The following is a 26,917-nucleotide window of genomic DNA, read 5'->3' as shown; positions in this document are numbered from 1 at the left end:
ATCTCAGACTTTAAAACTTGCACATTAGGGACCATATTTTGGGGTCTTTCATTCCTGCAGTGGGATTTTGTTGACTCTGAGCTTAGAAACACAAGTTCCATGTGTCTTCAGGACCCCAAGTGTAAGGGACTTGCCCTGCCACCTTTAGCTGGTGGGGACGCTAGGAGAGAGACCATGATGCATGCTTCAACTAGGTTCCCTGCAACTTCATGGGCCAGGTGCCTGATAGGGCAGCCCTATGATGAGGCAGAGAGAATAACAGCAAAGAGAAGAGATTTAGGACAAAAAGAACCCAGCTGCAAAAAACATCCTACCAAATCCTTTGGCAGCCGTCATAGCAAGCCTGACAAGAAGCTCAAACCACCCCAGCCTTAGGTCAAGAAGTGGGAAGGAGAGAAATAAACTGTGGATATGAGTGAAAATAAAACAACAGAACCCCCCCTGACAGCAGCTGGTGACTTGGGTTGTAAGTGGGGCTGTTAAGTGTGTACAAACGGCCAAGTCCCCTGCAGAGCTGGTCGTCCTTATTGTATCTGGTGTTGCCTCCTGTATAAACTGACCTTCTCCAACACCTTCTGCAAGTATCTTCATGCTCTTCCTTTCTCCCCACAATGGGATTACCTCCTGGAAACTGCCTGTGAGAGTATTGCTGTCTTTTACCCCTCTCCATCACATGGACTAAGACACACAGGAAAGCAAAGACTTGGGCAATTGTTGCTCAGGTAGGGATAGCAAGTTTGCAAAGGGGATGTGTGTGTGCATGGAGAAGAGTGCTTTCCCATTTTCTACACTGTTATATGACTTGTGTGTAGCTGATCAGTCTCAGGTACAGTCTGTGGGAAAGCATGAGCCCTTCCAGATGGGCAAGGGCTTGTTGTGGCCAGTAGCAGCAGAGGATGGTGGCCCCACAGCAGCCACACAGAGCTTGGTCTGGTCAAAACATCATCTGCCACCTTGCAGGAAGCTGCCTTTGAAGGAGACACCAGACTTTGCCTTCCCACACTTGCACTAGCAGTTGGTGTCACAGAACCTTGTGATGGGGCTTAGCAATCAGTGTCTCTGTTATAGTGCCTGTGTTATAGTGGTGCTGGGCACTGTATATGGGACACAATAAAACCTGCCCCTGGCCCCTCTCAGAAGCAGTATCTTGAAACTTAAAGCTTAAATTTACCAGGAGGGACATTTCTGACTGCGCTCCAAAGCAACAAACAGCCATCAAACAATGGCAGACCGAAGCTGTGTGAATAATTGATTATCTTTGGTTTGCTTGATGGACTGGAAAGGCAAAGAAAATATGTTCCAGGTTGACACGAAGTTATTCTGCTTTTCCTTCTGCCAAATGGAGTTGGAAGAAAAGCAAACAAACAACAACAAAAAAAGGCTTTGTATTTAACTGAAACAGTTTCCGACCTGCATTTAATTTTGAGGGATTTTTTTTTCATATCCATTTAAAAAATGAAGGCATTTATTCAAATTAAATTACACTGATTGAAAGAAAAAATGGAGTAAAAAAACCCAAAACAACTAGTTTGAAATGTCCAAAGAGATACATTTTTGGTTTTTTGAGTGACACATGCAACAGAGTAAAAGTAAATTCACAGGTTATTTCGGCTGCCACAAACCTGCTTTTCAGCAAAGAGATGCCTCAAGCAAAGGTTTTGCTCCATCCTGCATGGAGAAACTCTGAACTGCTCTGGGCTTGTAGAACTTCTGCACATGCCACCAGGCATGCAGCACCCCTTTCCCACCCTACCTATACCCTCTGTGGCTGTGAACATGCAGAGCATGTCCCTTCCATGCTGATCACAGGGATATCAGCAGTCACAAGCAGAAGGAGTGTGAAAGCTGCAGAGTGCTTCACCGTGTGCATCACCCTCTGAGCTGGGACTTGTGTCCCAAACATCACCTCTTTGCCTGCCTGTCAATACTGCAAAGAGACAGGATCACCTCTGGTTACCTGGGTGCTGCTGCTAAAGCAATGTGCTTCCAGGGAATTAATGATGTAATTACAGCATCACTGAATCCCCCTGCTATGCCTGCCATGACAAGGAAGCAACAGTGTCACCTCAGCTAACCGGGGACTGACAGTCCCACAGTGTCACATCAACTGGCACTGTGCAGACTAATGCTTCACACACTGTGGAGCCCATATTGTGCTGTGCAACTGCAGCTAGGTGTATGTCTCATCTGGGACAGACACTAGTAGGCATCTGCATCCATGTTCACTCAGAGAGCCCTTCCACATCACCCTGAGATTTCCACAGCCATTAACTATTTGACATTGCTATTATTTACTCCCCACTCTACAGGTCGGTGCTGCCATCACCCTTTCTCAATGAGTATTGGTTATTAGGAATTACCTTTTTTTCAGAAATTATTACCTCCAAGCCTTATCACAGAGCCTTTAACTAGTTTTAATTGCTGCCTGTTATCTAACTGTTCCTGCTGGTACCAATTTCTGCTCTAAATTTTCTCACAGGGTCTGAGTAGTATTAATTCACATTCATCATCAGACAGATCCTACCAGCAGTAATTTCTCCATACCATGCCATACACAGATAGTAATATTTCCACACCATGACATAACCCCTATTAGCTCTGACTACTAACCGGACAGAAAACTGCTATCATATGGTCCCCTCCTCATCCTCTGGGCATGCATTCAGGACAAAGAAATCATGGCTTACCCTTTCCACACTGCGTCTCCTCAGTGATCCATATGGTATTTTGAATAAGAGTCTTCGGGTCCTACCCGGAGTCACAGCTGCCTGTATTACCATAGTGCAGAGCTAACTCGGGTGTGTGTGTGCGTGTGTATGTGAGAGAGAGTTCACAGCACACACAGGCTTCCTTTGAAATAACTTACAGTCTCATCTAGATTTCCCAACTATCAAATAGCTGAGTGGGCTTTCACATCAGACCGTATGAGTCAAGATGTGGCTTGTTTGAGAGAAGGAGGGGGGAAAAGGGGAAAAGGAAAAAAAAAGACAGGAAAACCCAAGCCTTGTAACCTTAACAACATGCTTCGAGCAGCGTATCTTTAGCTTCCTTCTGTTTCTCGGTGTAGTTTGCTCAGCAGGATTGCTGTGCCACAGAGGTGGAAGAATTAAGCTTCTGGGGAGAATGTTCCGAAAATGTCAAGCTCGCTTCTTGTTGCTACAGATGGTAACCAGGTCAGTTGTCTAATCAAAGCTCTATCAGAGTTATTATACATTTTGCCATGTGACTGCAGACCCCTCTGGTTTGCTGTACAGTAGATCACATGCTCACCTTAAAAAGAATATCTGGTGTATCACCATCTGGTGCAGAGATTAATGTTAAATCCTACGTTCAGATATTCCTCTCTCCTAGATGTTGGGAAACACGTACCCCGGAGCACAGGGCTCGGGCAGATCCTCCGGCTGCTCAGTGGAACACAAGCACTCACTGATTCAGGCTATGTGGTCTGTATGGCACAGGGCAATGCACGTATAAGTACAAAGAGCAGACTTCACCACTCACATAGGTAACAGTGAAAGCCCACTGGGTGATGCCTACAGCTTCTACGTGCACTTATAAATATTATTATATCAGAATCTATAACTGGGAAGAGTTGCAATCACAAAGCCAGTCTCAACATCTACTTCTTTTTTCTCTTATGAAACCACTTTAGAGACTCGTAGACAATGATATTTCCTTTGTCTGGAACACAACTTTGAAACTATATTTATACTATAAATTGTACACAAGTGTTTTGAAAATGAAAAAAAGACTTTCTTTCCCCTTCCCACAGACTTCCTGCAGCACCAGGAGTCCAGGTGCAATATGTCCATATGTCCTGTATATGCCCAGGTATAATTGTCTGCTTTTGTAAATATTCATTTTGGATGTTGTGTTCATTTCCATGCTCAGTTACAGGTACTGGTCCAGATGCAGTTTGGAATGAATGTATTCAAAGTGGGAGCTTCTCAATGCACCAGCTCCATAGCGGTATCCTGAATTTGCTTAGCCAAATGGAAAAGATGTTGGCCCACACTCTTTTCCTTAGAGCAGTCTATCTGGGAGAGCAAAATCTGCTGAGCTGTGGGGCCAATCCCTTCCTCCATGTATTGTTCTCATTTTAATGCAGAATCAAAAATGCTTTGTTTTGATCCTAGTCCAAAAGCCAGGATGAAGGTGTTAAGGACATGACATTAAAGCAGCCGTTTCAAATAAAGAAGAGAAACTCTGTATCTGCTCAGCATATGCACATGCATTAAAACCAGCCAAAGAAAAAAAAAACCCAGCAGCTTGATGTGGAAAACTCTAAATATTAAAACAATCGGCCTTTGTTCATAATTAGTTCCATATGTCTCTTGCCAAAGAGAGTGAGAGAGGCAGGAAAAGATGGAAATATCTTAAGCATGACTGACTTATACAGGTTCTTTATGTGGACTAGGTGCAGAGTTAGGGTCTGTGTTTCTTGCAGGGTTTTTTTATGATTGCTAATGCCCCCCTGCCATCTCCCAGCTTGCCTACCTGTTTTTCAAGCTGACATTTCCATGGGGAACCCTCACCTATATCAGCAGAGCCACTGGGGATCTACTGGTGGAGAAGGAGAGTGAAGGTGGGGGCAGCCTGCCTTGCTGGGAGCTTTGCTTGAATAAGAACTGAGTCATGTCTGAGTCAGGAGCTCAGAGGTGAGTGCTTCACACAACAGCAGAGTAGCAAAGATCTCCCTGCTCACCCGATTAGAAGTCCTGGGGTGGGAAGATGCCAGGGCCCTTTCCCATATTCCTGCAAGCAAGGTCTCCTGCAGGTCCAGCTCATAGCAAACAAGTCCAGCCTTGTAGATAGGACTTCATCCACTAGAGGGGACAAAGAGCCGTAACACACATCTCCACCTGTGTCTATAACCAAGCAAGCTGTGGGACCAGAGACAGACAGTGTAGTGATACCAGCGTGAAGCACTGCAAGAGGTATGAACCTGGGGACAGAAAGCCAAATTGTGATCATCAAAACTGTGAAAACCATCCTGAAGAACAAGATGTCATCTTCTAATTTTTAGAGCTGTTCAAGGCACACTGGTAGGCAAGTGTAAGGGACAATCTATTGGGGTTTATTTACTGTTAGGGTGGTGAGGCACTGGAATGGGTTGCCGAGGGAAGTTGTGAATGCTCCATCCCTGACAGTGTTCCAGGCCAGATTGAACAGAGACTTGGGTGATATGGTTTAGTGTGAGGTGTCCCTGTCCATGGCAGGGGGGTTGGAACTAGATGATCTTAAGGTACTTTCCAACCCTAACTATTCTATGATTCTATGATTCTATGATTTGACAGATTGGCCATAGGATAGGCAATGTAAATCATGATCTCATGTGGGTCTTTCTAGTTGCTCCCAGAGACAAAGTTTAGGTGTTTGTGGCAGATGTAGGCACGGCCAAGGGTACTTCAGCCCATCAGATGCTGAATTTCCCTATGGAGAGCCCCCTGTATTGTGTAGCTGACTGCAGATGCAGATTAAGATGACCAGACTCGTCACTGAGGCTTCATTCAACTCATTGTCTGCAGAGGCACACTCTGACCAAAGGGCACAGTAGGAAATAAAAGCCAAACTATTCTAAGGGAACATGTTGGCCTCTCCACCACAGACCCTCAAAAGAGACACGCTGTATTTACTAACTGCTGAAAGACAAAACTCTTTAAAGCAAGGGATGCTTTTCCATACTAATAGCAGGCTGCCAGGAACAGTGGTTTACAGTAACAGTGCATCAGAGGAAAGTACATTCCAATAGATTGCTATTTAGAGTAGAATTTCTTTTCTGGTCTTTAATGAAAAAGAGAAAGAAATCATTTACTGCTGGAAAGTGTGTCTTATATTTGCAATGGAGGAGTCAAGTTAAGTCAGTGTATGCCCAGCGGAGATCAGTGAATGGAAACCAGTGACACCAGTGGTGCAGACTGCAATGTGGTATGTGGTATCCTTCTGATCTATCAATAAGACATGGTTTTGTAAAATTGAAAAGTCACCCAGAAAAATCCACTTAAGTTCTGTACTCCATGAGTATGAAAACACAATGAGAGAAGAACAAGGAAAACTTGCAGCTCCTGACAGTATTTTCCATCCTGGATTATATCTATGGTTTCTATCAGTAGCAAAGCCAAATTCTTCCCTGGAGTCCTAGTAGGTAAACCATTTGCAGTTGAGCTCTTTAGCAGCTCCTATTAATCTTGGTGGAATTTCTTACTTCCCACCATAAGACATCCTCCCTAGTTGATTTGCTGGGGCATAGCAAAGCAATAGGAAGACAAAGAGAACAAGCCAATGTTTTGGGATTGCAGTCCCTACAGTGACTTAACTTATGTTTTATTGCACCCAGAATCAGACTGTAAAGGAAACTGCCTCACTGGGAGCAAAAGATAAGCACAGGTTGTCATTGCAGATCTAGCTTGCCTTAAAGTAAAAACAAAACCAAACAATTTTCCAGTCTTACATGATGTTTTACAGAGAAATGTTATGATCACTCTAGCCTGGGGAGGGATGGGGAAAACACACAGAGTAGAGTTCCATTCCTGTACAAGCCTTTTCCATCATAGCTGGCAATAACCCAGCAGCTTGCTAGGGTGAGAGAGATCATTCATGGTCCCCAGCCACAGAAAGCCCAGGGGCTGCCCTATGTGTGACAAGGCTATGTCATATCTGGAGGCCATGGAGACTGTCACCTCCCTGTCTGCTCTGGGCAAGCAGTGCGTGTGAGTGCTTTTGGTGGGTGCAGCAATCCAGGCTGAATATGAAGGTCAGCCCAATACTTGAGCAGGGTTTCTTGCTTTGTTTTACTCTGTTTTGATGCTCTGGGTTGTGCAGGCACCAGTGTTTGAAGGCATGTGCAGCATGTCCATCACTTGTACTGATGAAATCGATTGCGAATTTAGGCTCCTATGATGACTTTGCAGTGTTTGTCTAACCACTTGTAGTTCATAGACATGTTAGTAGATCTGAGTAGCATAAGCCTAAACAGAAAACCAGGATCAAGCACTTCTGGACTCAGAGTTCATATCTGATGCAGACTGCTGTAGGTTAACTCAATGTAATGTTACACGTTCTTAAATTTCCCCATTCACTATTATTCCACCTGCAGTCCTACGTTCAGCTCTGGGGCTGACAACACAGGAGGGATGTGGACCTGCTTGAGAGAGTCCAGGGGAGGCTGTGGAGATGCTGTGAGAGCTGGAGCAGCTCTGCTCTGGAGCCAGGCTGAGAGAGCTGGGCTGGGTCAGCCTGGAGAAGAGAAGGCTCCTGAAGGGGAGACCTTAGAGCAGCTCCAGTGCCTGAAGGGGCTGCAGGAAACCTGGAAAAGGGCTTTGGACAAGGGCCTGTAGGGACAGGACAAGGGGAATGGCTTTAACCTGACAGAGGGGAGACTGAGATGAGCTCTTAGGCAGAAGCTCTTCCCTGTGAGGGTGCTGAGGCACTGGCACAGGGTGCCCAGAGAAGCTGTGGCTGCCCCATCCCTGGCAGTGTTCAAGGCCAGGTTGGACACAGGGGCTTGGAGCAACCTGCTCTAGTGGAAGGTGTCCCTGCCCATGGCAGGGGCTAGAACAAGGCGACCTCTAAGATCCTTTCCAAACCAAACCATTCTGTGATTCTATGAAATATTCACATGGCTGCTCATCTGTTGCTTTTTTTGTACTCAGCCTGGGTTACCTGCTGAGCCTGAACCCAGAATTGCAAAGATCCATCAGCTGGTATGTCCACCAAGCCAGCAAGTTCTTGGCACAGCCTCTAGTGAAAGTCATGGTATGGATGTAGATGAAAGTCATGACACAGATCTAGACACCCCAGAAAATGTCTTCAGGAAAAGGGACAGAACAAGTTCCTTTTCCCCTACTGTCACCAAGCAGACTCTGCAGATGCAGCCTCCAGTTCCCCTCCTCACCCTCCATCCCATGTATGGTCTTTGCTGTGGAAAGCATCCCAGCCTCCATGCATACAGGCAGACAGGCTCTTGGAAAACTCTGCCCCGAAGAACAGTAGCAGATAGCAACTGGGGCCTCTGCTAGATGGAAGGACATTTCCCTTGTGTTTCAGTGTGCCGGTAGGTCGCCTCTTTTCCCACATAACTGAGGTAGACAGTAATTAATGAGGGAGGGAACTTGCCTGACCCCATTGACCTGGAGACGCCCCTGTAAACATCACGAAGGGATCTCAGAGGCCACCTCTGACTTCCAGGGATTATATAAACAAAAGAGGAGATATTTGGCAACAGCACCACATTCCCACGTGGTGGATGTGTAGCGGAGGTTGGATGTGATGCATACAATAGCAGTCATGCAGTCAGCTGGGGTATGACTGTGCACTATTCCTATCAGGGATCTGGTCTAAAGTCTAATCCTTGTGACTGCAAGAAGCACTCAAATACTTGGTGCATCTCAGTATCAAGTTCCTGTGTAGTGCTTAGCACTGCTGATTGGCTTCACTTTCTGAAGAAGTAGGGGTTTGCTCAGGGTGGTATGAAGGGTACTGAGTCTTGAGCTAGATTGAAGCCTTAAACAGGATATGTGACATATGGACTGTGTCAAACACTGGGAAGATAAATGCTTCCTTTTTTTTTCTTTCTGTGTAATTTTCTTCCTTTTAAAACTTCATCCTTGTTACACTTTGCTTTGATTAATTTTAATATCTTGTGGGAAAGCATATGTGTCTATGTGAGGGAAGGAGAGAGAGTTTACGTTGCCCTAAGAGAAAGACACATGAATAGAAGAGAGGCCAACACGTCCCTAAAGAAATGAGGGAAGTAAAAGACCCCTGAGGGGTGTTAGAGGGTTTTTAAGCCTTGCCAGACCCGGTAAAGAGCCTTTCAGGCAAATTTTGTTTTGAAGTTGAGGTTTCACAGGCATGTAGTAATGATGGCTTTTCTATGAGCGAGAGGAAAACTGCATTTGCACAGTTGAAAGAGAAACTGCAAACACTGGCAAAATACAAACCCAATTTGGTTATGCTCTTGGTGGATTTATTTGGACAGATTGAGAAAAGTGGAAAGTGTGACTCTGGATCTTCAGCCTTGGAGTCTCTCCCTGTAATTCCTATCAGTCTTTATTTTATTCCTTCAGCTCTCCTGTATCTGCTAAACTGTAGTACCACCCTACTGCTGTTGTAGGAGACATCCGGAGTGGCATTTACCTCTCCAAACTTTGGTTGTTTTTGTGTGAGCTTGTCATCTGGACTCCTTTTGTCATCAGTGAAGAGAAATGGGCACTTGGAAGGTTTGAGTCACGAGATGTGCTTCAGCTGCCTACTTTACTGGGGGGTGAATGATACCTGAAAGTGTCTATGTCTCCACGCTGATTATAAAGTAAGCTTGATAACTGGCCACTCTTGCCCTTCCTCTCCAGCTATCAGAAGTTCTGCTGTGTCCCTTGGTAGCTGTACTTATTTACCTTCCCTTAGTTATAACACCCCTGTTTGCATTGGTACTCTCAGCTCTTCATTCTCACCATCTTCTTTTTGTGCATTGTTCAGCATGGGTGAGCAAGCCTAGGCTGCTCCACAAAGATCTTCTGTTCCACAGAGGCTTTCTGAGGGTCAACAGCATGACCTGACTCTCATGGGAGCAAGAAGTTATCTGTGGTTGATGGCACTGAGTGCAGCGCTGCAGCACAACACTATGGCTTTTCTTCTGCTCCAGGACTCTTCATGGCAGCTGTGCCTGGAAACTTGGGTCCCTGGGGTGGGTTCAAACAATGACTCAACAAATTAATGAAAGAGCATCTACTGTAAGCTGCTAAATACAAAGACACCAATTCTGGGTCATGGAACCCCTGAGTGCAAACAACTTGTGGTTGGAAGATAACTGTGGGGACTCTGAATATGTACTTGCCCTGTTCTTGCATTTGCCTGTATGTTCCTAATGTCAACTGATGCCCGAGGCATCAGCAGCAGGTCATTCTTTGGAAAGACTTGGTACATAGAATCATAGAATATTTTGGGTTGGAAAGGACCACAAGATCATCCAGTTCCACATAGCTTTTATTTTCTCATTTTCAGAAGTGTTGAAACAAAACCTGACAAAGAGCTACCTGTTTGGATCTCTTTAATGGCACAATCATGCTGAGCAACCTCAGTTTTTAGGGCAGGTCAAGGGGCCTGTTTCTGTTTACCTGGCAAAACTCAGGCTGACTCCAGTGGTGGAGGACGAGGCTTTAAATCACTTGCAACCTGAATACTGAGCATAAACTGGAGGATGCTGTTGTTGCCAGAGGGAAACTCATTAAGAGCTGCTTCAAAGAACTGATTTCACTGATAAATAAACACATGGGATTACCCATTATACTGCAGAGGGTGAGGTTAGCACCCACGCTTTTGCATTATGCATGATTTGTGACTGCTCCAAGCATGAACTTGCTGCTTGCTCTTCCATTAACAAGTCCTGGCAGCCTAGCAAAGCCACACAATTTATTGCCACTAGAGAGGTTAATGGATCACTTTACATGTTGATAATGTCTTATTATTGCAATGGTTATTAAGAAAAATGTAACACAGACTTCAGGAGTTGATAGTAACTGCAAGAATATTTGTTTGATTATGGCAGGGATGGAGACTGCTGTGTGCACGGCTCACTGTGCAATGGTGGTTGAAGCAAGTTCATCACATCCATCTTTCTGCACCCCTCCTTTCTGCAGGTTCAGCTATGAGGGTGGCTACTGTTTATCAGTGTTGATGGCATAAGAAAATAGGAAGTTCAATGGTGTAAGTAAGTAAGTGCTCAAAGAATGGACAAATATAATGCCCATGTATACTAGAGCATGCTAGTACTAGATCCAAATCATGCTTCATCCTTGGCATTGGAGATCTGTGCCCCATGCACTGATGTTTGGATTATTCTGTGATTGTGGCAGAGTGTTATAATCTGTAGGGAAAAAATCAGCAAGGTTGGAATCCAGGTCTCAGATTTCTACTCCTTTTTGAAGTGGGAAGATAGAGGAGAGTGCAGATCAAATGGCTTAATGCCCCTCTGTCTCAGTTTCCCTATCTGTAAAATGACGGGATCACTGTTGCTTCTGCCAATATTTTTCTATTATTAATAAAGAGCTATATAATGCCCCTCTCTTTGCAGCTTGGTTTTAGGAGCTGGAATATGTGGACATCAGTAGCCTCCACTCCAGACCCTTACTAGAACATGATGGGTTTGTCCACCTCATGGTGCCATCCCCATTGCCAAAATCTCCCAGGAAGCCTGGACTCCTTTGTCACCAATGCCCTAGGGACCTGACCCTCATTTTGGACTCTTTAGTGTTAGGGTTGGATTTCTATTCTTTCAAATATCCAACTTTATGTCTAGCTGGACACAGGAGTTTGATTCAGACCTTAATTCCTGGTATGAAGAATGCTGGTAGAAGAATGAGCCAGAATGCTTGCAGCATCCCAGGTAATTTTCTATGACTTCCTCTGATTGCTATGGTATTAGCAACAGAGATTAAGTTTCATGTCCTTGTTATTTTGGTATTAACTCTGCCAGAACTTGACAACATGGGGAGGGTGAAGAGCAGCTGTTTCTCAGGGTGATGGGGAAGGCTGGAGCATAGCAAATCTGCATTGCTAAGTCCACCCAGGGCAAAACAACCACAACCCCTTCTCATGGCAGGAAGCCCTCACGAATGTCACTTTCATCAGATAATCTTTTATATGCATAAGTTTATATATGGATATACACATACTTTAAAAGTAATATTGTAAAAATCAAATATAAATGTTACATATTTTCAATATATATATATACACATGCATGCATTTGTATGAATTTATCTGTGCAATGTGGTGAAAGGAAGGCTGAGGAGCCAGCTATGGAAATACTTGTATGCAGGAATGTAGGAGCATCAATGGAGTGTACTGTGGATTTGGCAGGCTTAGTTGTGTTGGATGGTGTCTAAGACTGCACAAACCCCTGTAGATAAATTGCTTGTTTTTTCCCAGGCAGTATTTGGAGTTGGCCTGGGATATAGTGTACATGGTTTAAAGACTTCATCTAGGTCTCTCTTTCTCTCCTGGGATACCACTGCAGCTCCATCACTCCTGACTGCAGATATCAGTACCTGTTTTGGAACCAGCTGATGCTTGATTATTTCAGGCCCACTTTTCCACTAGGATTATAATCCTTTTGACTCTTTGCTTGAGAGTCTGTTTCTTGCACATCCATAATGCAAGGAAAAACATCCCTCAGGGGGATGTGCCTTGCGGCCCACCTCAATCTTGAATCCTCCCATACATCCCATGCAATGCACCCCAGGAATGCTAGACATGGTGTACCATGATGCTCAGTCTAGCTGTGCCTAAGGCAAAGCTTGGACGGCAGTAAGGTTGGTCCTGAAGTGTACCTCAAAGGCTTCCTTTCACGGACTGCACAAGAATAATTAGCGTGTCCAGAGGCAAGGAGGCTTTGGCTCAGGGATGCTTTTTGCAAGCAGCAAAACAAGGATTCAGATCCTGTGTTTCTTATCTGGACTTCCTTTTCCCCTTAGCAGAGCCAAGGGACCTACTGAGCTTGTCCCTGCACCGCCTCCCTGCTTTGTCTCCTGCATCCCTGTCCAGATTCCTTGAGGCAGCCAAGTCCCAGCTCATCAAGCAGCTTGGTGGCAGCCCGACGGTGATGACAGCTAATTATGAAATATCACATTGGAGGCCTCCCTTTTATCTCTCCTTGTAGAGCCCAGCAAAGCTTTCCAATGCCCTTTGGTAATGGGGGAAAGGAAGTGTCAGTGCAGCAACAGCTGCTTCTCCGATAGCAGGATGACAACGTGGCGGGTACACCACGTCCTGGAAGGAAGTGGCAGTTCATGCCATGTAGATGTGATTCTCTGGTCTGAGAAAGCTGTTTTAAAGATTGTTCTGGTGTAAGATTAGCTTTCCAAAGGATGTGTTAAACATACCTGCTGTCAAGGCTTGCCATCAACCCTGTGAAACTCTGCTGAACACACTCAAGGGGTGTTCCTGCAGGACAACTTAGCTAAAAAACTGTTAGAGATGGCACAATCCCATAGGCTTTCTTCAGTCTGTATTCCTGGATTAGTCTGAGCTGAGTTAGGTCTCAGTTTCTTTTAGAAACTGGTGGTTACCTCTCATGTGCTGTCTGCTATAAACTTCCTACAATGTAAAAAAATGGGCTTGCTGGCTGGGTACAAGCTGTTGAAGTGGGCTTTGTCAGGGTCCACTGGTCTGGGAATGAGTTACTGTCCCTCCAGTCCAAGAAGCATTAAAACTAGGCTTCTTCAAAGGAAGAAAAAGAAAAGTCAAGGCTCCATAGACCACAGTTTCCAAAGTTTATAGGTAATCACCTGGTTTAGAGCAGTGAAGGGCACCTAAGAACTGGAAGGGGAGCATTATGGTGACAGATGGCTTCACTCCTTCAGCAATAAACGTGACACGGATGAAGATGCATGGCACGGAACAGGCTTAGAGATCATTCCCATAAGAGTCCTGTTACCTGGCAGCCCCCATTAGGCCCTGCTGGTCTGGTCCCATGCTTTTCACCCAAGTACGAGGTTGGTTGGTAGCATCAAAACACTTGGTAATGGATTAATGACCTCGGATGAACCTGGATGCTTGAATGATCTGTAACAGCCACAGATTTATGTTTTGCCCTTCCTTCATACTGAATTTCATGTTTACTTTTCTGTGTCCAGTAGGAGAGATTATTTTCAGCATTGCTTAATGGGCAGGTGGTTTGAAATCAAACATGGCCATAAGGCAAGGTGATGAGTAAAGCCTGAACGTTGTGCCTGATAGTGTCAGAAAAAATGACTCTGCATTTGGAATATTTGGGCTAAATTATCCAAAATTCTTCCTGCCATAATTCCTAGGCAGTGTTCAGAAGAGCCCACGTTACTGAAAACACATTTGCTCATCAGGAAAGACTAATTTGCAAAGAGGCTAGATTGGATTCACAGTTCTGATAGTCAAAGCGAGATGTGAAGCCTGGATATGCTACCCAGTCTTACAGTCCCAGGCTCTGCAGAGGGACAAAGGGGGTGAAGCTGTGACACTACTACAGTGTGCCCCTGCACAATGCTGCACAGACACACCAGCTCTTCCAGAGCCAGCTGGAGCTCTGGCATGGCACAGCATGGCACTGCATTGACATGTCCCTGCATCACAGTTTCAGCTGTGATTGCAATGTTCCAGCTGGGTTTCTGGAATCACACATTTGAGGGGCCAGTTCCAAGCACAACCTGAGAAGAGCTCCATCGGTTTCACAAACAGGGCACCAGCACCTCTAGAGGATTAGGAAGCATTTATTCTGTCTACTGTCACCCTCACTGCAAAAAACACCCCAACCCAAATGCAAAAGCCATGAAAAAGACACCTGGAGTAGAAGCAAGGGGTGGACATAAGATTAGACAAAGCCTAGACACAGCTCCAAACCATTGCTCACGGTGGGATACAAAGAGCCAAGAAGAAATGCGTTGCTAGGACCTGTCTTACAGGGCTGGGTGGTTCCCAGCAGGTCAAGAGGCTTTTCATGCCCTTCAAACACAATCAGACACAAGTAGGACTCTTCAGCCTCAATCAAATCAGTCAGCCCTGGCTTTCTAGATCTTGGCAGTCTCAGAGATACTGCTTGGACCTACCCTGCAACTAAATGCCTTTAATGACTGAGTGTTAACGACACCTGCATATGGGGGCTTTTTGTCTCCCAGGTGTCAAGCACTCAGCTCAGTGAAGTGATGCTAAGAACAAATATACCAAAAGGGACTGTGGTGCCAAGTTTATTCTACAGCAACTGCAAATAGTCCAAGGAAAACACCCGTCTCTTCCCACACAGAGTAACCTTCACAGTGTGCTGTGGTCATGAGATGCAGATGTTGCATCTTTGCTTCTCATGGGGATTTAAACCCTTAGGAAGTTTCTCTAGCATTCACAGTACTCAGAAGCAGGGAAAAGAGCTGAACACAGCGTGACAAATAATCATCAGGTTTGTTCAAATCTCACAAGCCAAAAAGTATTTCAACATTTCATTCCTTACATAGAGGCTGTGATAGGGCAGCCTCCAACAGTTTTCCTCTATCCCCTATTTCAGCACCCTGTGGGAAAGGGGAGAGGGCACTCCCCAAAATGCTGAGGGAAGATGCCATCCGAGGGAGACTTGAATCCATTTCACAGCACAGATGGACACCTAAGGAACTGGACCACAGGCTAGGAAGCTGGCAAGATCTCCTGTTTTTCACTTTTGTGGTTGATGCCTAAGATTCCTCATCACTAGACCCTGAAATTCAAAGCGTTTCATTTAAGAGATGCCAAAAATCTCTCTTGAAAATTGAGAATGGCACTTGCCATCTTATTTCCTACAGCCTGAATTCAGAGAGTACAAATCACCTTGACATGGCTTTTTCTTTGAAGAAGATAAACGATCTGACAATCCCTCATTGTCTTCCCAGCATCACCCAAAAAACCTCCCAAACATGGATATCTCCGATCTTTAGGCAAAACCCATCAAGTTGTGCTGGAAAAAGCAGGAATATGTTTTGAAATGTTTTGATATGTTTAAGAAACTTTTAAATAGAGATGATGAGACTGATTCATATCTCAGATGTGCAGAAGCAAATCGCACATTGCTTCGCTGAGCTTTGATGATTTGAAGGAAGCAATTACAGATTAACACAGTGTTTGATATATCCAGGAGGAATAAACCTGATTTTCTTGAAAACATGACTACTTTTTCTTGTTCCTCTATCTCTTACAAAACTAACCCAGAAGTCAAAGTGGTAAAAGACTGTAATCTAATAGCTGTCAACGTCCTAAAGCCAAGGACACTTGATGCTAAGCAATGTATAGCTTAAATGTCTGTCAATGCACTTCTTTGACAGAGTTATTTCTCAAAATGACCAAATTTCTCCTTTAAAATACTTAAAAAGAATTATAGATGATACACAAAGCCAATGTAGAACGTACACTGCCCTGGAATCACACTGTTCCAGTTTTTCATGCTACCACTCGCAGTAGATGCCTTAGCTATACTAGAACACATTGGTAGTGCTGGACACACAGTTTATCAGGAGATGTAAAGGAATTAAGTCAATGCACCACTTGGATACACCATTAAGTTTGCACTCTGCCTTGTGGATTATTAGCATCTCACTTTAAATAGGAAATTGTAGCTTACTTACGAACACATCCATTAGTAGGTGCTCCAGTGTCACTTCAATATCTTCTAATTTAGCTGCTAAAGTCATTGTGAAATCAAATGTTAGCTCCGGACAGAGAAGAGCCCTCAGGAGTCCCAATCCAAACCGTCTGTGGCCAAAGCTGGTTCTCAAACCGTAGCACAGGAGTTTCTCACAGATAAAGAAAACCCGAGGAATCAAAACTTAACATCTGAGTCCAGATGACGCCTGGACTCTGTGCTGGCTGTCAGTCCTGCTTGTGGGACTGAGGATCATTCCATGTGTGCAAGATGGGAGCAGAAGCTGCACTGCGCGTGCTGCTTTCCTTTCAGAGCTCCTCAGTCAGAAACATGGAGTTACATCTGGGAAACCACAACAGAGGGAGGGAGAGACACACACAGAGGGAGAGAGAGGGAAGAAATGGAATAAGCTGCCTTTGACTATGACTGATATTTATAGGACTACTTGTTTTTGACTCCAGTCCATTTCTCTGTTCATTTCTGACCTTTCACAAATGGCTCAGCACACTGGAGCGTATTGTAAAACAGGGGCAGCAGGTCCCACAGAAGTTGGCTGTGACCAGTGCTGGGCCAGTTCACACAAGCACACCATCAATAGCTCTTTGTCAGAGCATACCAGGCTCTGCACTGTAGCTAGTAATAGAGGAGAGCACAGACGTGTAAAAAACAAGGAAATAAAAGTTGTTTGGATACTAATTTTTTCCTAAGTGTATTAATAGATTCCCTTACCCACTCCCCAAAGCATTGGACTACAGTTGTGACTGCTGAGGTTATGTACAAAGGGGAATAACCTCAAATAATCCTACAGGGTTTATCTCTACAAACACCCTGGCACCCCTCTAAAATGTCTTCCCACCACTCAACCCCTTCAGCTCTGCAGCATCCCTGTCCAGGATGCTAAGCACTTCTTGGGGTGAAACCCTTCCTTTTATTGCATTTATGGGAAGTTTAAAGCATGATCCTAAGTGCTTGCTGTTCCTCTGCACATCTGGTCCTACTTAAGTCAATGGAGAAAAGGTGACATTTCTGTTTGCATAGCACTATTTGTTTGTAGCTCTAATAGCACCACATGTAGTGGTAAGGTATTGATGGACCCAATCCAATTGAAGCTAAACCCAAGGAGGATTCTTCAAAGAATTTGGTTAATGCTAGCTGGGAACCAAATAGAAAGGAAACTGAGGCACAATAAAGAGAAATACTGAAAGTCTTGGTATAAAGGGGTGCTGGTGAAATCTCCTGCATCCTAGACAGTGCTAAGTTCACCTGCCTTCCATGATGCCCGCATTATTCAGCCAAACTCATTCTATTTATTTAATATGTACTCAGTTTGAAAACCAAGTGAAATCTTGCATGTGATGTATTCCACGCGGTGGAAAAAAACATGAGGCTACCCTAAAGGATTCAGAAACTGAAGACCAGTATTATTTATAAAGGTGTGAGATGGATAGAGTTGATGGAGCTTAGAGGGACCTCTACTCATAAATTCCAACTAAGCACCCTCAGAGTTATAGCTGAAATCACATTTTCAGACACCCAGCATCAGCATCCGAACAGGAGCTGCTTCTGATGGCTGAGTTTTACTAGGCAACAACATGATAGACCATCTGAGACGTGATATGATGGATAGGTTCAATAGCAAAGAAGGGCATGTAATTCATTTTCCGGATGGACCAACTCTCATTCGCACAAGGCCCTGCATCAGATAATAAGTTAGCTGCTCCAGAAATAAACCCAGCATGGGAAGCTTGTCTACTGCAGAGAAAGATTGTTCATCATCCACTTGCTGCCCTTTCATTAAAGCTTTGACAAAGTGTCTGCCTTTACTACCCTGAGTAGAGGGGTGTTCTAATGAGTGTGGATCAAACCCAAAGGAAACATGTTTGGAAACATATTATACTGAAGGTGGCCAAAACTCAAGGAACTGTAATGCAGTGTGCTGATGAGTGAGCTAGCATGCATTCTCACCACTGCACGAGGCCATGTGGGTACCACTGCAGACAGGATTTCATATGCTCTGCTCTCTAGGAATTATTTGCAGAAGACCTGACTGCTGGTAAGTCTTCCTCTCTTTTGGCAAACATGGAAATTCAGAGATCCTAGGAAGCTACAGTTTCTACAAGAGCAGACTGGGTACAAGGATGCTTGACTGACCTTTTGCAGGTCCCCATCTCTGGTCCACAGCAAGCAGTGCTCAGGCTGTGACAGTATGAGCCAACAAAGGTCCATCAGGGCTGAATCATGTGTTTGTCTGCTTCTAACTAACTGATATCACTGTCCAACCAGTCTGACCACAACAAGAACTTTACTGGAACCAAACATGTGATCCATTGTCCACCCCTCCACCCCATTGACTGCACAAAGGCCATGTGTTAAGTACTGAAGTATGAAATTAAAGATCCTTTTCTGTAGGATCCCTCTGTGCAATAACATGGGGGAGCCACGTCACTTGTGTCCCTTGACAGTCCCAGTAGTTGCATTGTATTGACCATAGAAATAAACAACAGGAGACATCTTCTAGGGTCAGAATGCAGTGTCCATGTAACAGCCTCTTTGACTCCAACACAGGCTCATTTTTGTCTTTACAAAGATGAATTTCAAGATCATTTCAAAACTGGTGTCAGGCACAAGCAAACGGTTTAAGGGAACACATAAAGGCTTCCCTGATGCCTGCTCAAGAAACACCTGGCACTAAAACCACCACGTGTGCCACCAGCGACAGCAAGGAGGATGAATGCGTTGATGGGTTCTCACCCAGGCTCAGCTTTACATGGCCTGGGCTTCCATTATCACAACAATAAATAGCAGATATATGACATATACCAGCTCTTAGACTCTTGCAGTTGCAATATGCAGCTTAGCAATTTTCCCACTGATCAATATTAACTGTCTTCAGACATGGTGAGAGGTTTGGGGAAAATACTGTTGATGTAAAAAGCCGCTTTGCTGAAGTAAGCCCTGTGGAATTTTCCTGACTCTTAGACTGTGGGGTATTTTGTGCCATGGGGTATTTCTCTTTCAAATTTTCCTTCAAATTGCAGTACAATTTCAGATTCAAAGCAAAGCACAATAAGAAAAGTTCTAAAATATAGAAAATGTGCAGAAGATGAGAAAAAAATTGTCTCCTTGTTCTAGTAGATAACTGAAGCAGTTGGTGTGGCTGTGGTACAAAAATACTGATGGTAAAAAACAAAGGTGACCAGAGAGCAGAAAGTAATTTCACTTGCAAAAAGTGGATAGCAAAAATCAGAGTCTCAAAACCAGATCTAAGCAGCAGAACTTCTTCAAATAAACCAAAGCCTGGGGACCTCTGAATCTATCCCATTGACATTCATGTAACTCTCACTTTAATTTACTTACCCCATATGACCTCCTTTATAGAAATAGCTTCTCAACTACAATAAACAAGAAACAGAATTTCACTGAGTTCCCCAGGGATTACTCCCAAACCCTCTGCGCATGTATGCATGTATGCATGTACATTATAAGTACACATGAACGTGAGACCACATGTGATAATGAGAAGTTCTAATTTGGCTGATTCTTCAGTGCAGTAAGTCCAAACACTTTCTTTACTAAATCATTAATTCCATCTTTTCTAATTCCTGAGAATTTATTATTTTGGCCTTTGCAAGCATGAGACCTCTTCTATTTAAAGCAGAGCATCCATCTGACAACACACCAGGGTATTTGTGCAGAACAGGATGTTCTCCTACACCCACATTTTCCCCTCATTTCCTTCCTAGTTTTCCTTACCATTTGGGAATAAGAGCAGAAAAGAGCTGAGGAATGGAGACGGTTGGAACATTTTTTTTCCAAAATGAGATTTCAACAAAACATGCTATTTTTCAAAAGCTGAAATGTTATGTGGAAAAACACTAGGTCCCAGGATTGTTCTCTTAGGGGAGTTTCAGGGGTGAAGGTGACTGGAGATGGTAGGAAAATGTCATCCTACAAAGGCTGGCTTATAAAGACAGTGGTGTGAAATCAGAGCAGAAAGTTTAGTGAGTAAAGCCAAAAGCTGACAAGAAAGGTTTAAAGAGCAGATCTAAGTCTAATGAGTCCCATGCTGCTATGTTTGGGCCAGCCCAGCTTGCAAAGATGGGAGCTGAGTAGTCTGGGGAGAACAGGCAGATTATTCTTGTATGAGGCAAAATGCATGTTGGCCTCATGGAACCCACAAGAAAAGGGAGCCTGGCTCCCCTCCACTGGTTTAGCCAAGGTCTCAAGTCCTCAGTAACATATGACAAATATGTGTGAAAGCTCATTTGGGACAGTGCCTTTGCCATCCCACAAGCTCAGGTGATGGCAACTCAGCTGCAGCAAGCCGGGCCATGTTTCTGCCTAGCTAGCAGAGAGATTTTAAGACCTTTTCTGCTTTAAATTATTAAAGTGAGGATTTAAATATGAGTCTTTTTGATGTCCTGCACAGGTTTTCCTATGGTCTGTCTTTCTGAGAGCAAATAATAGATCTGCTGCAACAAAGTGTGAAGCTGTTCTCTTTGAGGAAGATGAAGAGGGAGGTCCTATCTTCTTGGTAAACTCAGATGACAGGGAAGCATCAGCCTCCAAAACCCTCTTTCTACCTCCAGCTTCCCCCACAAAAACCTGGATGCAGGAGCTCACCAACCTGACACCTCCAGGCTGGACTGCAGTACTTCACTCACTATGGGGCTAAGCATGAAGCTTAGCAGGCTCCAGCTGGCTCAGAGCACAGCCATCTGCCTTCACCTTGGTTCATGATGCTGTAAGTCAACCCCATCCTGCAGTAGCTTTCAATGTCAGTTGAAGGCCTTGATGATAGCTTTCCAACGAATTCAATAACCCTAATGCTTCATCAAAAACCTGTGGCCCAATCTCAAACCTATGCTCCAGGTTGCAACTCATCTGATCCATGACACAACAGGCATCTAGCTATGACACAGTATCTCCAGAGGAGTCCTGTAAACCTTGAATCTGTGCAATCAAGGCAATGAGGAGAATGGGTATCTGTGAGAAGATGTACTAGTCAACCTAATCACAGGCAACCTGAGAAAGGTGGCAAGCAGTGAGGAGGCACAGTTTGCAGGTGACACCATGGTATTCAGCCTAGTGAGAACAAGGGCCTGCAGAAAGATGTAATGAAACTAAGCGAATGAGCAATAAACGAGCAAATTAAACTTAATGTAGCCAAATGTGAAGTAATGCTTATGGCAGGAAAAATGTTCTGAACTTCACGTATAAAATTATGGTCTCTGGGCTCACTCAGGAATAAGATATTTGGATTATAATAGTTCTATGAAATACCAGTTCATTGCTCAGCAGTGGTGGAATAAGCCAATAAAATATTAATAATTACCATGGGGCAAGCCAAAAAGAATATTAATACACCACTGAAGCAAATCTGGGTTCACTTACATCTTGAATCCTTGATCCCTTTATCTCCAGGAAAGATACAGAGATGATGGACAGGATTCAAGGAAAGGCAATAAAAGTGATTAAATGTAAGAAAAATGGCTCATATAAAGAAATGACTAACTAACCAAAGTGGAGTCTTTTGTCTGGAAAAGAAAAAGAAAGATGCTTGAAGGAGAAATTAAGGAGATCTACAGAACAATAATAGGGGTTCATCAAATGAGGCTGTCAGGAGCCACACTCAGAACAAACCAAAGGAAGCAATTCAAGCACAGCTGATAGCTGGCACTCCTTGCCAAAGCATGCAAGGATGCAAAAGTTTACCTGGGTTCAGAAAAAGACTAGGAAAATTACAGGATTATAAAGTCATAGAGGGACACTGGATGTCTAGAGGTCACTCCAACAGGGTGGTTCGCAGGCTGAAAACATGTGGAAAGTGGGAGAACATCCAGGGAAAGTATCATGTATGTTTTCCACTATCCTTTCTGCATCACTCATACCCACTGCTGGAGATAGGACATTGCAAGAGCCCTTGCTCTGATGTGGTACAATTGCCCTTAAATTTCAGTCCCATAAGAGAAGCTGCCCCAAATTTATAATGAATTTCCCCAAATGTCCGAGCTAATTCCAGACTCTGCAATACAAAGTTCTCCATGAAGTACTTGATACCCCAAAAGACAGATATATCAGAGACTCTGTGAAGTCACCAGACCTTGAGATACTACTGCTAGACTTGCATGGAAGGTATGTGCATGCCAAAGCTACGGAAGTGGTGTGACACTGGTTGCTGATCAATGGCATCATCAAGCTGTAGCTCCAACCTACTGAAGAGGAGCTACTTATTTCTCCCACAGCAGATATGTTTTCTTTTATTTATTTTTATAAGAGGGATTTAGGTGTGTTTATTTCCTTTTATTTATAAGTTTTGACTTTGTCCCAGACTGATGATACCCTATGGAGGGGCATCTATTTTGACCTGTGTACTGCTGCTGGCAAAGCTGACATGTGAGCCCATCCTTGGAGAAAGGGGCCGAGCATGGCCAATGCAATCTCAGTTACAAACATACCCTTCCTTCCAGATCAGCTCCCCATCCTCAGCAGCGTGGCCAAGCCTGCAGGTACACAGTGCACTGCCAGGCAAGGTTACAGCACGTCTGAGGGCTGCTCAACAGGCCAGCCGAGATCCCACGTGTCTGTCCATCCCCAGGCTGGCAACGGGATGGAGAAGTCATTGCTTGCAGCTGACGGGCTTGCCAGGCTGGGGCAGATGAAGAATGAGCGTGGGAGTCCCATTCCTGACCTCTTGCCTGCAGTGGGATTGACATAGCTCCATAGCGGAGGAAAAATGCCGCTTCCACACGACAACAAGATAAACGTTTTTATAAGGAGGTTCCCAGATGGGAAGCACCAGCAGCCCTGAGGTATTACAGAGACAGGAGTCACTGCCCTGGCAGGTTTAGCATCCAGGCTCACCCCAGCCTTTTTACAGCCTTTAACAGGGTGTTTCTGTTTGTTTTATGAAGCAAGCTTAGCACCAGCAAAATGGAATCATCCTGCCTTTGAAGAGTCCAAGGTGTTGTAAAGAACTCAGCTTTCAAGTTTAAAACTCATGGCTATCACTTCTATTTTATTGTCACTATATTCAACCAACATCCCATCTCCTTCTCAGGCACAGCTGCCGCTGTCTGACTTGTTCACTGTCCCCATTGCACTACTCTCTCCTCATAGGTGGTCCCTTTTTCCCTGATGGCCCCACACAGCTCTCTGTAACCAAGACATTGTTTTATTTTCATGATTTAACTGACAGCCCTGAAAGCCATCCTTTGGCTAGAAGACATCTGCCTCCTGTTCTTCTCACATGCACTCTCCTTTAAAGGTCACTATGGAAAAGGGAGGGGAAACCTCAAGTTTTCTCTCTTCCAGACTTCCCCCAAGGCCAAACAAGCCACCCAAGGATGAAGGAGACATTTCATCTTTGGCACAGGCAAGCTGAGTGGGTGATGCTCAAATGGGTCTTGTCTGTTTCAGCTGGAGAGAGAGGGCTGTGATCATGGTGAGCATGGAGGAACCAAGAGTCCCCCAGCCTGGTTAGTCTCTGCATACCCAAATCTGCCTCCCATGGCAGCAGTCTTTGCAACACAATTCACCTACCCAAGTCACAACAACACAAACGCACTTTTAATACTATCAAGAAACTCTCCTCTTTTCTGATCCTATTTGCCACAATTCAGTGTCTCACTGGCTTCTCCCTTTGCTTTCCTAAAGCATGGTTCTCCTGTATCTCAAGGTGACTTCTTAGGCAAGGCTTCTGCAGTGGTATCATTTCACTGGGAGACAGCTGTGCTGTGCACACTCTCAGAGATGCCCAGATGCCACTGAGCCACACGAGCCTATTATTTAGCATCTGGGAGGGATCCCTCTTCAGCTTCTATCCTTGATGTAGGAAATCAGCTGCAGCAAATGACTAAAAATAGACTGAGCTTGCCCAAGACTGCGTCTATAATGGATCAATTGCTTTTTATACATTTTTTGGCTCGCTACAGTGCTGCTTTGTCATGTCACTTTCATTTGTTTGGGTGAGATCTTGAAATAATAGGCACATTCAGGAGATATAAATATAGCTATTTGTTGCCTTAAAATGGGTCTGCAGACAAATCACAGTCCCAGCTTCAGGTATTAGGAAGTTAAATCTTCCTCCTCAGTCCTCTCTCTTTTGGACCTCTACCAAACTTTGGGTTTTGCAGCTTGAGGGCTGCTTTATCTTAAGCTATAGGCAAAAGCTCTTCTGCACAAAATTCAGACCCTCATAGATGTCGATTTAAGCACCTCTTGATGCTAGTCGGGATTTGATTCCAATCAGAAATAGCGTGGAGTTAACACTGAAAAGCTTCAGCACAGTCAAATAAAAATAAATGCATTCCATTGTGTAGCTTAACGGGGTGCTAATTTCTTGGGAGCACATAAATAGGAGGCATAGAGCACATCTGTTTGCTGGCATTGGGTCGGGAAAGAGCAAGGGAAATTTGGAGCTCTGTCACAGGGACAGGCTGAACTTTGTTCCCATGTCTTGCAGTACTGCACAAAGTCTTCTCTGTAGAATAGCCAGTTAATTAAAAATGATATTTATGGTCCCCTGGTGATGCATGACTGTAATTCTTCTATTAGTATTCTACAAAGTCTGGCAGAGCAAGAGGTTTGGGGCCTCAGCAATGCAAACAGCAGTCCTCATCTTCAGTCCTACCCATGTGGCTCGAGTCCACACAAGAGGGGCTTTAGGAAGCCAAGCCCCTCTCCATCATACTGTGTTTACCAAAGGGCTTTATTGCCCAGGTCTTCCATAATGAACATCGGACACCCCCTGCCTCACTCTGAGATTCCCAGGGATTTTGCAAGCAGAAGTGAATTAACCTGCCTGATGTGGTTGGTATGATGCTCTCAGCCCATGTTATCACTTCCTCACACCAAGACATGGTGGCACAGAGGTATCCAATGCAGCTAAAGGTACCTACACCATGTCCTGTGCTTGACCCACCAGACTTCACGTCCCATTGCCTTCTTCCTCCTCTATCTCACATCCAGCACAGCTCACAGGAATGATCCTCAGGCACTAACAAGGTATTTCCCTGACACTTCCAGTAAGACTGGGCATTTAGAAACATCTGCAGTGTTTCCTGCTATGTGATGCATGCGTTTTTGGATAGCAGATGACTTGATGACTTGAGAAGAAGCAATGTCCTGAAACTTTAAAATATGCACATGACAAAACATAGACGTGATGGGAGGTGGAAAGGAGCAGGGAGATTTCCAGTCATTTTAATCCCCTTGTTTATGCAACTGCTCTGCACATGGTCAGCAAGAGGCAGAGGTTTTTCTAGGATATACAAGCAGGAAGACAGCAGATGGAGATCAGGGAGGACATTTTTCCAACCTGAGCACTCTCAGCAGCCACTGTGGGCTCTCACTTGCTGTTTTAGCCTGAATTTTAAGACATTTAATGCAGTAAAGCAAGCTCTCATTTAACCTGGCCAGAGGATGTCCCAGAGCTCTCCACTTCTCAGGGAAGAGGTCCTCACTTCCCCATCCCTCTCTATTCCCCTCCCTCCTCCATCTCCAAAAGATTTCAGTTTTGAGAAACTCCTACAGAAGTCCATAATTAAACTTTATCCCATCACTGCCCCCTCCCACCCTTTCACATCTTACATCACCCACCTCCACCCCGGTGCCAGCAGCTCACCTTTGGCAGGGATGTGCAGACCCTGAGCTCGGCGGGTACCCGCGAGGGTCTGCAGAGCCGCGGGAGCTTGCGCCTCATCCTCCTGTACTTTTTCATATCCTTAATTTGTGTAAAAGGTAAAGATAAATCTCCTCTTATGGTACATATCCAGCTGCCAGCAGCATCTATTAATAGCTGTTAATTTGTCCTAATAGCTGGACACTGCAAGTGTGCTGCAGTGATTTGTTATAAGCGTGGTAAACACAAGTTTACAGTTGTTGAATGTTTCGCTGATCCATAAAGACTCTATTCTGATACCACTGAAAAGAAAACTAAAAACCTCTTTAACATTTTATTGGCAAGCCCTTACCTCTATTCCTTTTTACGCACTGCTAGTCAGTCTGCTCATGGAGAAAAAAAAAAAAAAGAGATGAAAGCTAGAGAAACTCCTTGACACACTCTTTTGGCTTTGTGTATTTCACTTTGAATTAGGATGCCAAACCAGGAGAATGACACTGCAGACTTCTGAGCATTAAAAAAACATGAATCAGTGCTCAGCATGACTTGATTTGTTAAAAAAAAAAAGTCTCAAACTGAGGAACTCAAAAGAAGAGAAGACTGTTCAGGCTCTTTCTCATTGTCTCCTGGTTTTGTCAGGCTTCCCTGTGCTTTAATGCTCTTCCCCAGGATCGTAAAAGGTAAAAAATCTTGTTTTCTGACCGAGTTTGGCATTGGCAGGTAATCATTTGGTTGGAGGATTCAAGGCTTTAGGAAGGGTTCAGGGAATGTGAGACTCCCAGAGGGATGTGTCATTCTCCATGACCTGCCATATGGTCCCCTTGGATTCACTGAGCTCCCTGCAGGGGAGTATCTTGTCTAACACAGTCCTCACCTGGCTCTCCATGGTCAAAGATGACAAACAAGCACTTCCAGGGAGAAGTCATTCATGCTGTGGGCTTTCAGCCTTTCCCTCCACTGAACACTGGAGGGAGCCTTGGCAGTTCAATGGGATGAATCCCCTTCCTCAAAGCCTGGCAAGGGCCAGCAGCAGATGGGGATGACCACTTTGGTTGGCTCAGCTACTTTGCAGTCCTGCTGCTAAACTAAACATCTAGGAATGATGTTTAGTTTAGGAAGAGCAGAGAAATATCTTCCCATGGCCCCATCATCACAAAACCCAC

The 26,917-nt window shown here is 44.5% G+C and overlaps 1 protein-coding gene across 4 annotated transcripts in view; it reads right to left on the bottom strand.

Moving 5' to 3' along the window:
* Positions 1–26,917, bottom strand: part of FRMD4A (FERM domain containing 4A) — a 282,366-nt gene that overhangs the window by 202,044 nt on the left and 53,405 nt on the right. For 2 of the 4 annotated variants that reach the window (XM_031043979.2, XM_031043983.2), the window contains exon 1: positions 2,688–2,813. The exons of 1 other annotated variant lie outside the window; for it this stretch is intronic. In XM_031043979.2, coding sequence (XP_030899839.1) covers positions 2,688–2,780 — 93 coding nt within the window. In that variant the 5' untranslated portion in view covers positions 2,781–2,813. Of the gene's footprint in view, positions 1–2,687; positions 2,814–16,115; positions 16,197–26,917 lie in introns of those variants that run through there. One more of the 4 variants, XM_031043980.2, reaches the window with a different exon arrangement.

Source organism: Melopsittacus undulatus, chromosome 5 (assembly GCF_012275295.1).
Source record: "Melopsittacus undulatus isolate bMelUnd1 chromosome 5, bMelUnd1.mat.Z, whole genome shotgun sequence".
In the NCBI taxonomy this organism is placed as follows: domain Eukaryota; kingdom Metazoa; phylum Chordata; class Aves; order Psittaciformes; family Psittaculidae; genus Melopsittacus; species Melopsittacus undulatus.
Note: the sequence above shows the minus strand (reverse complement) of the source record. Positions and strands in the feature narration are given on the sequence as shown.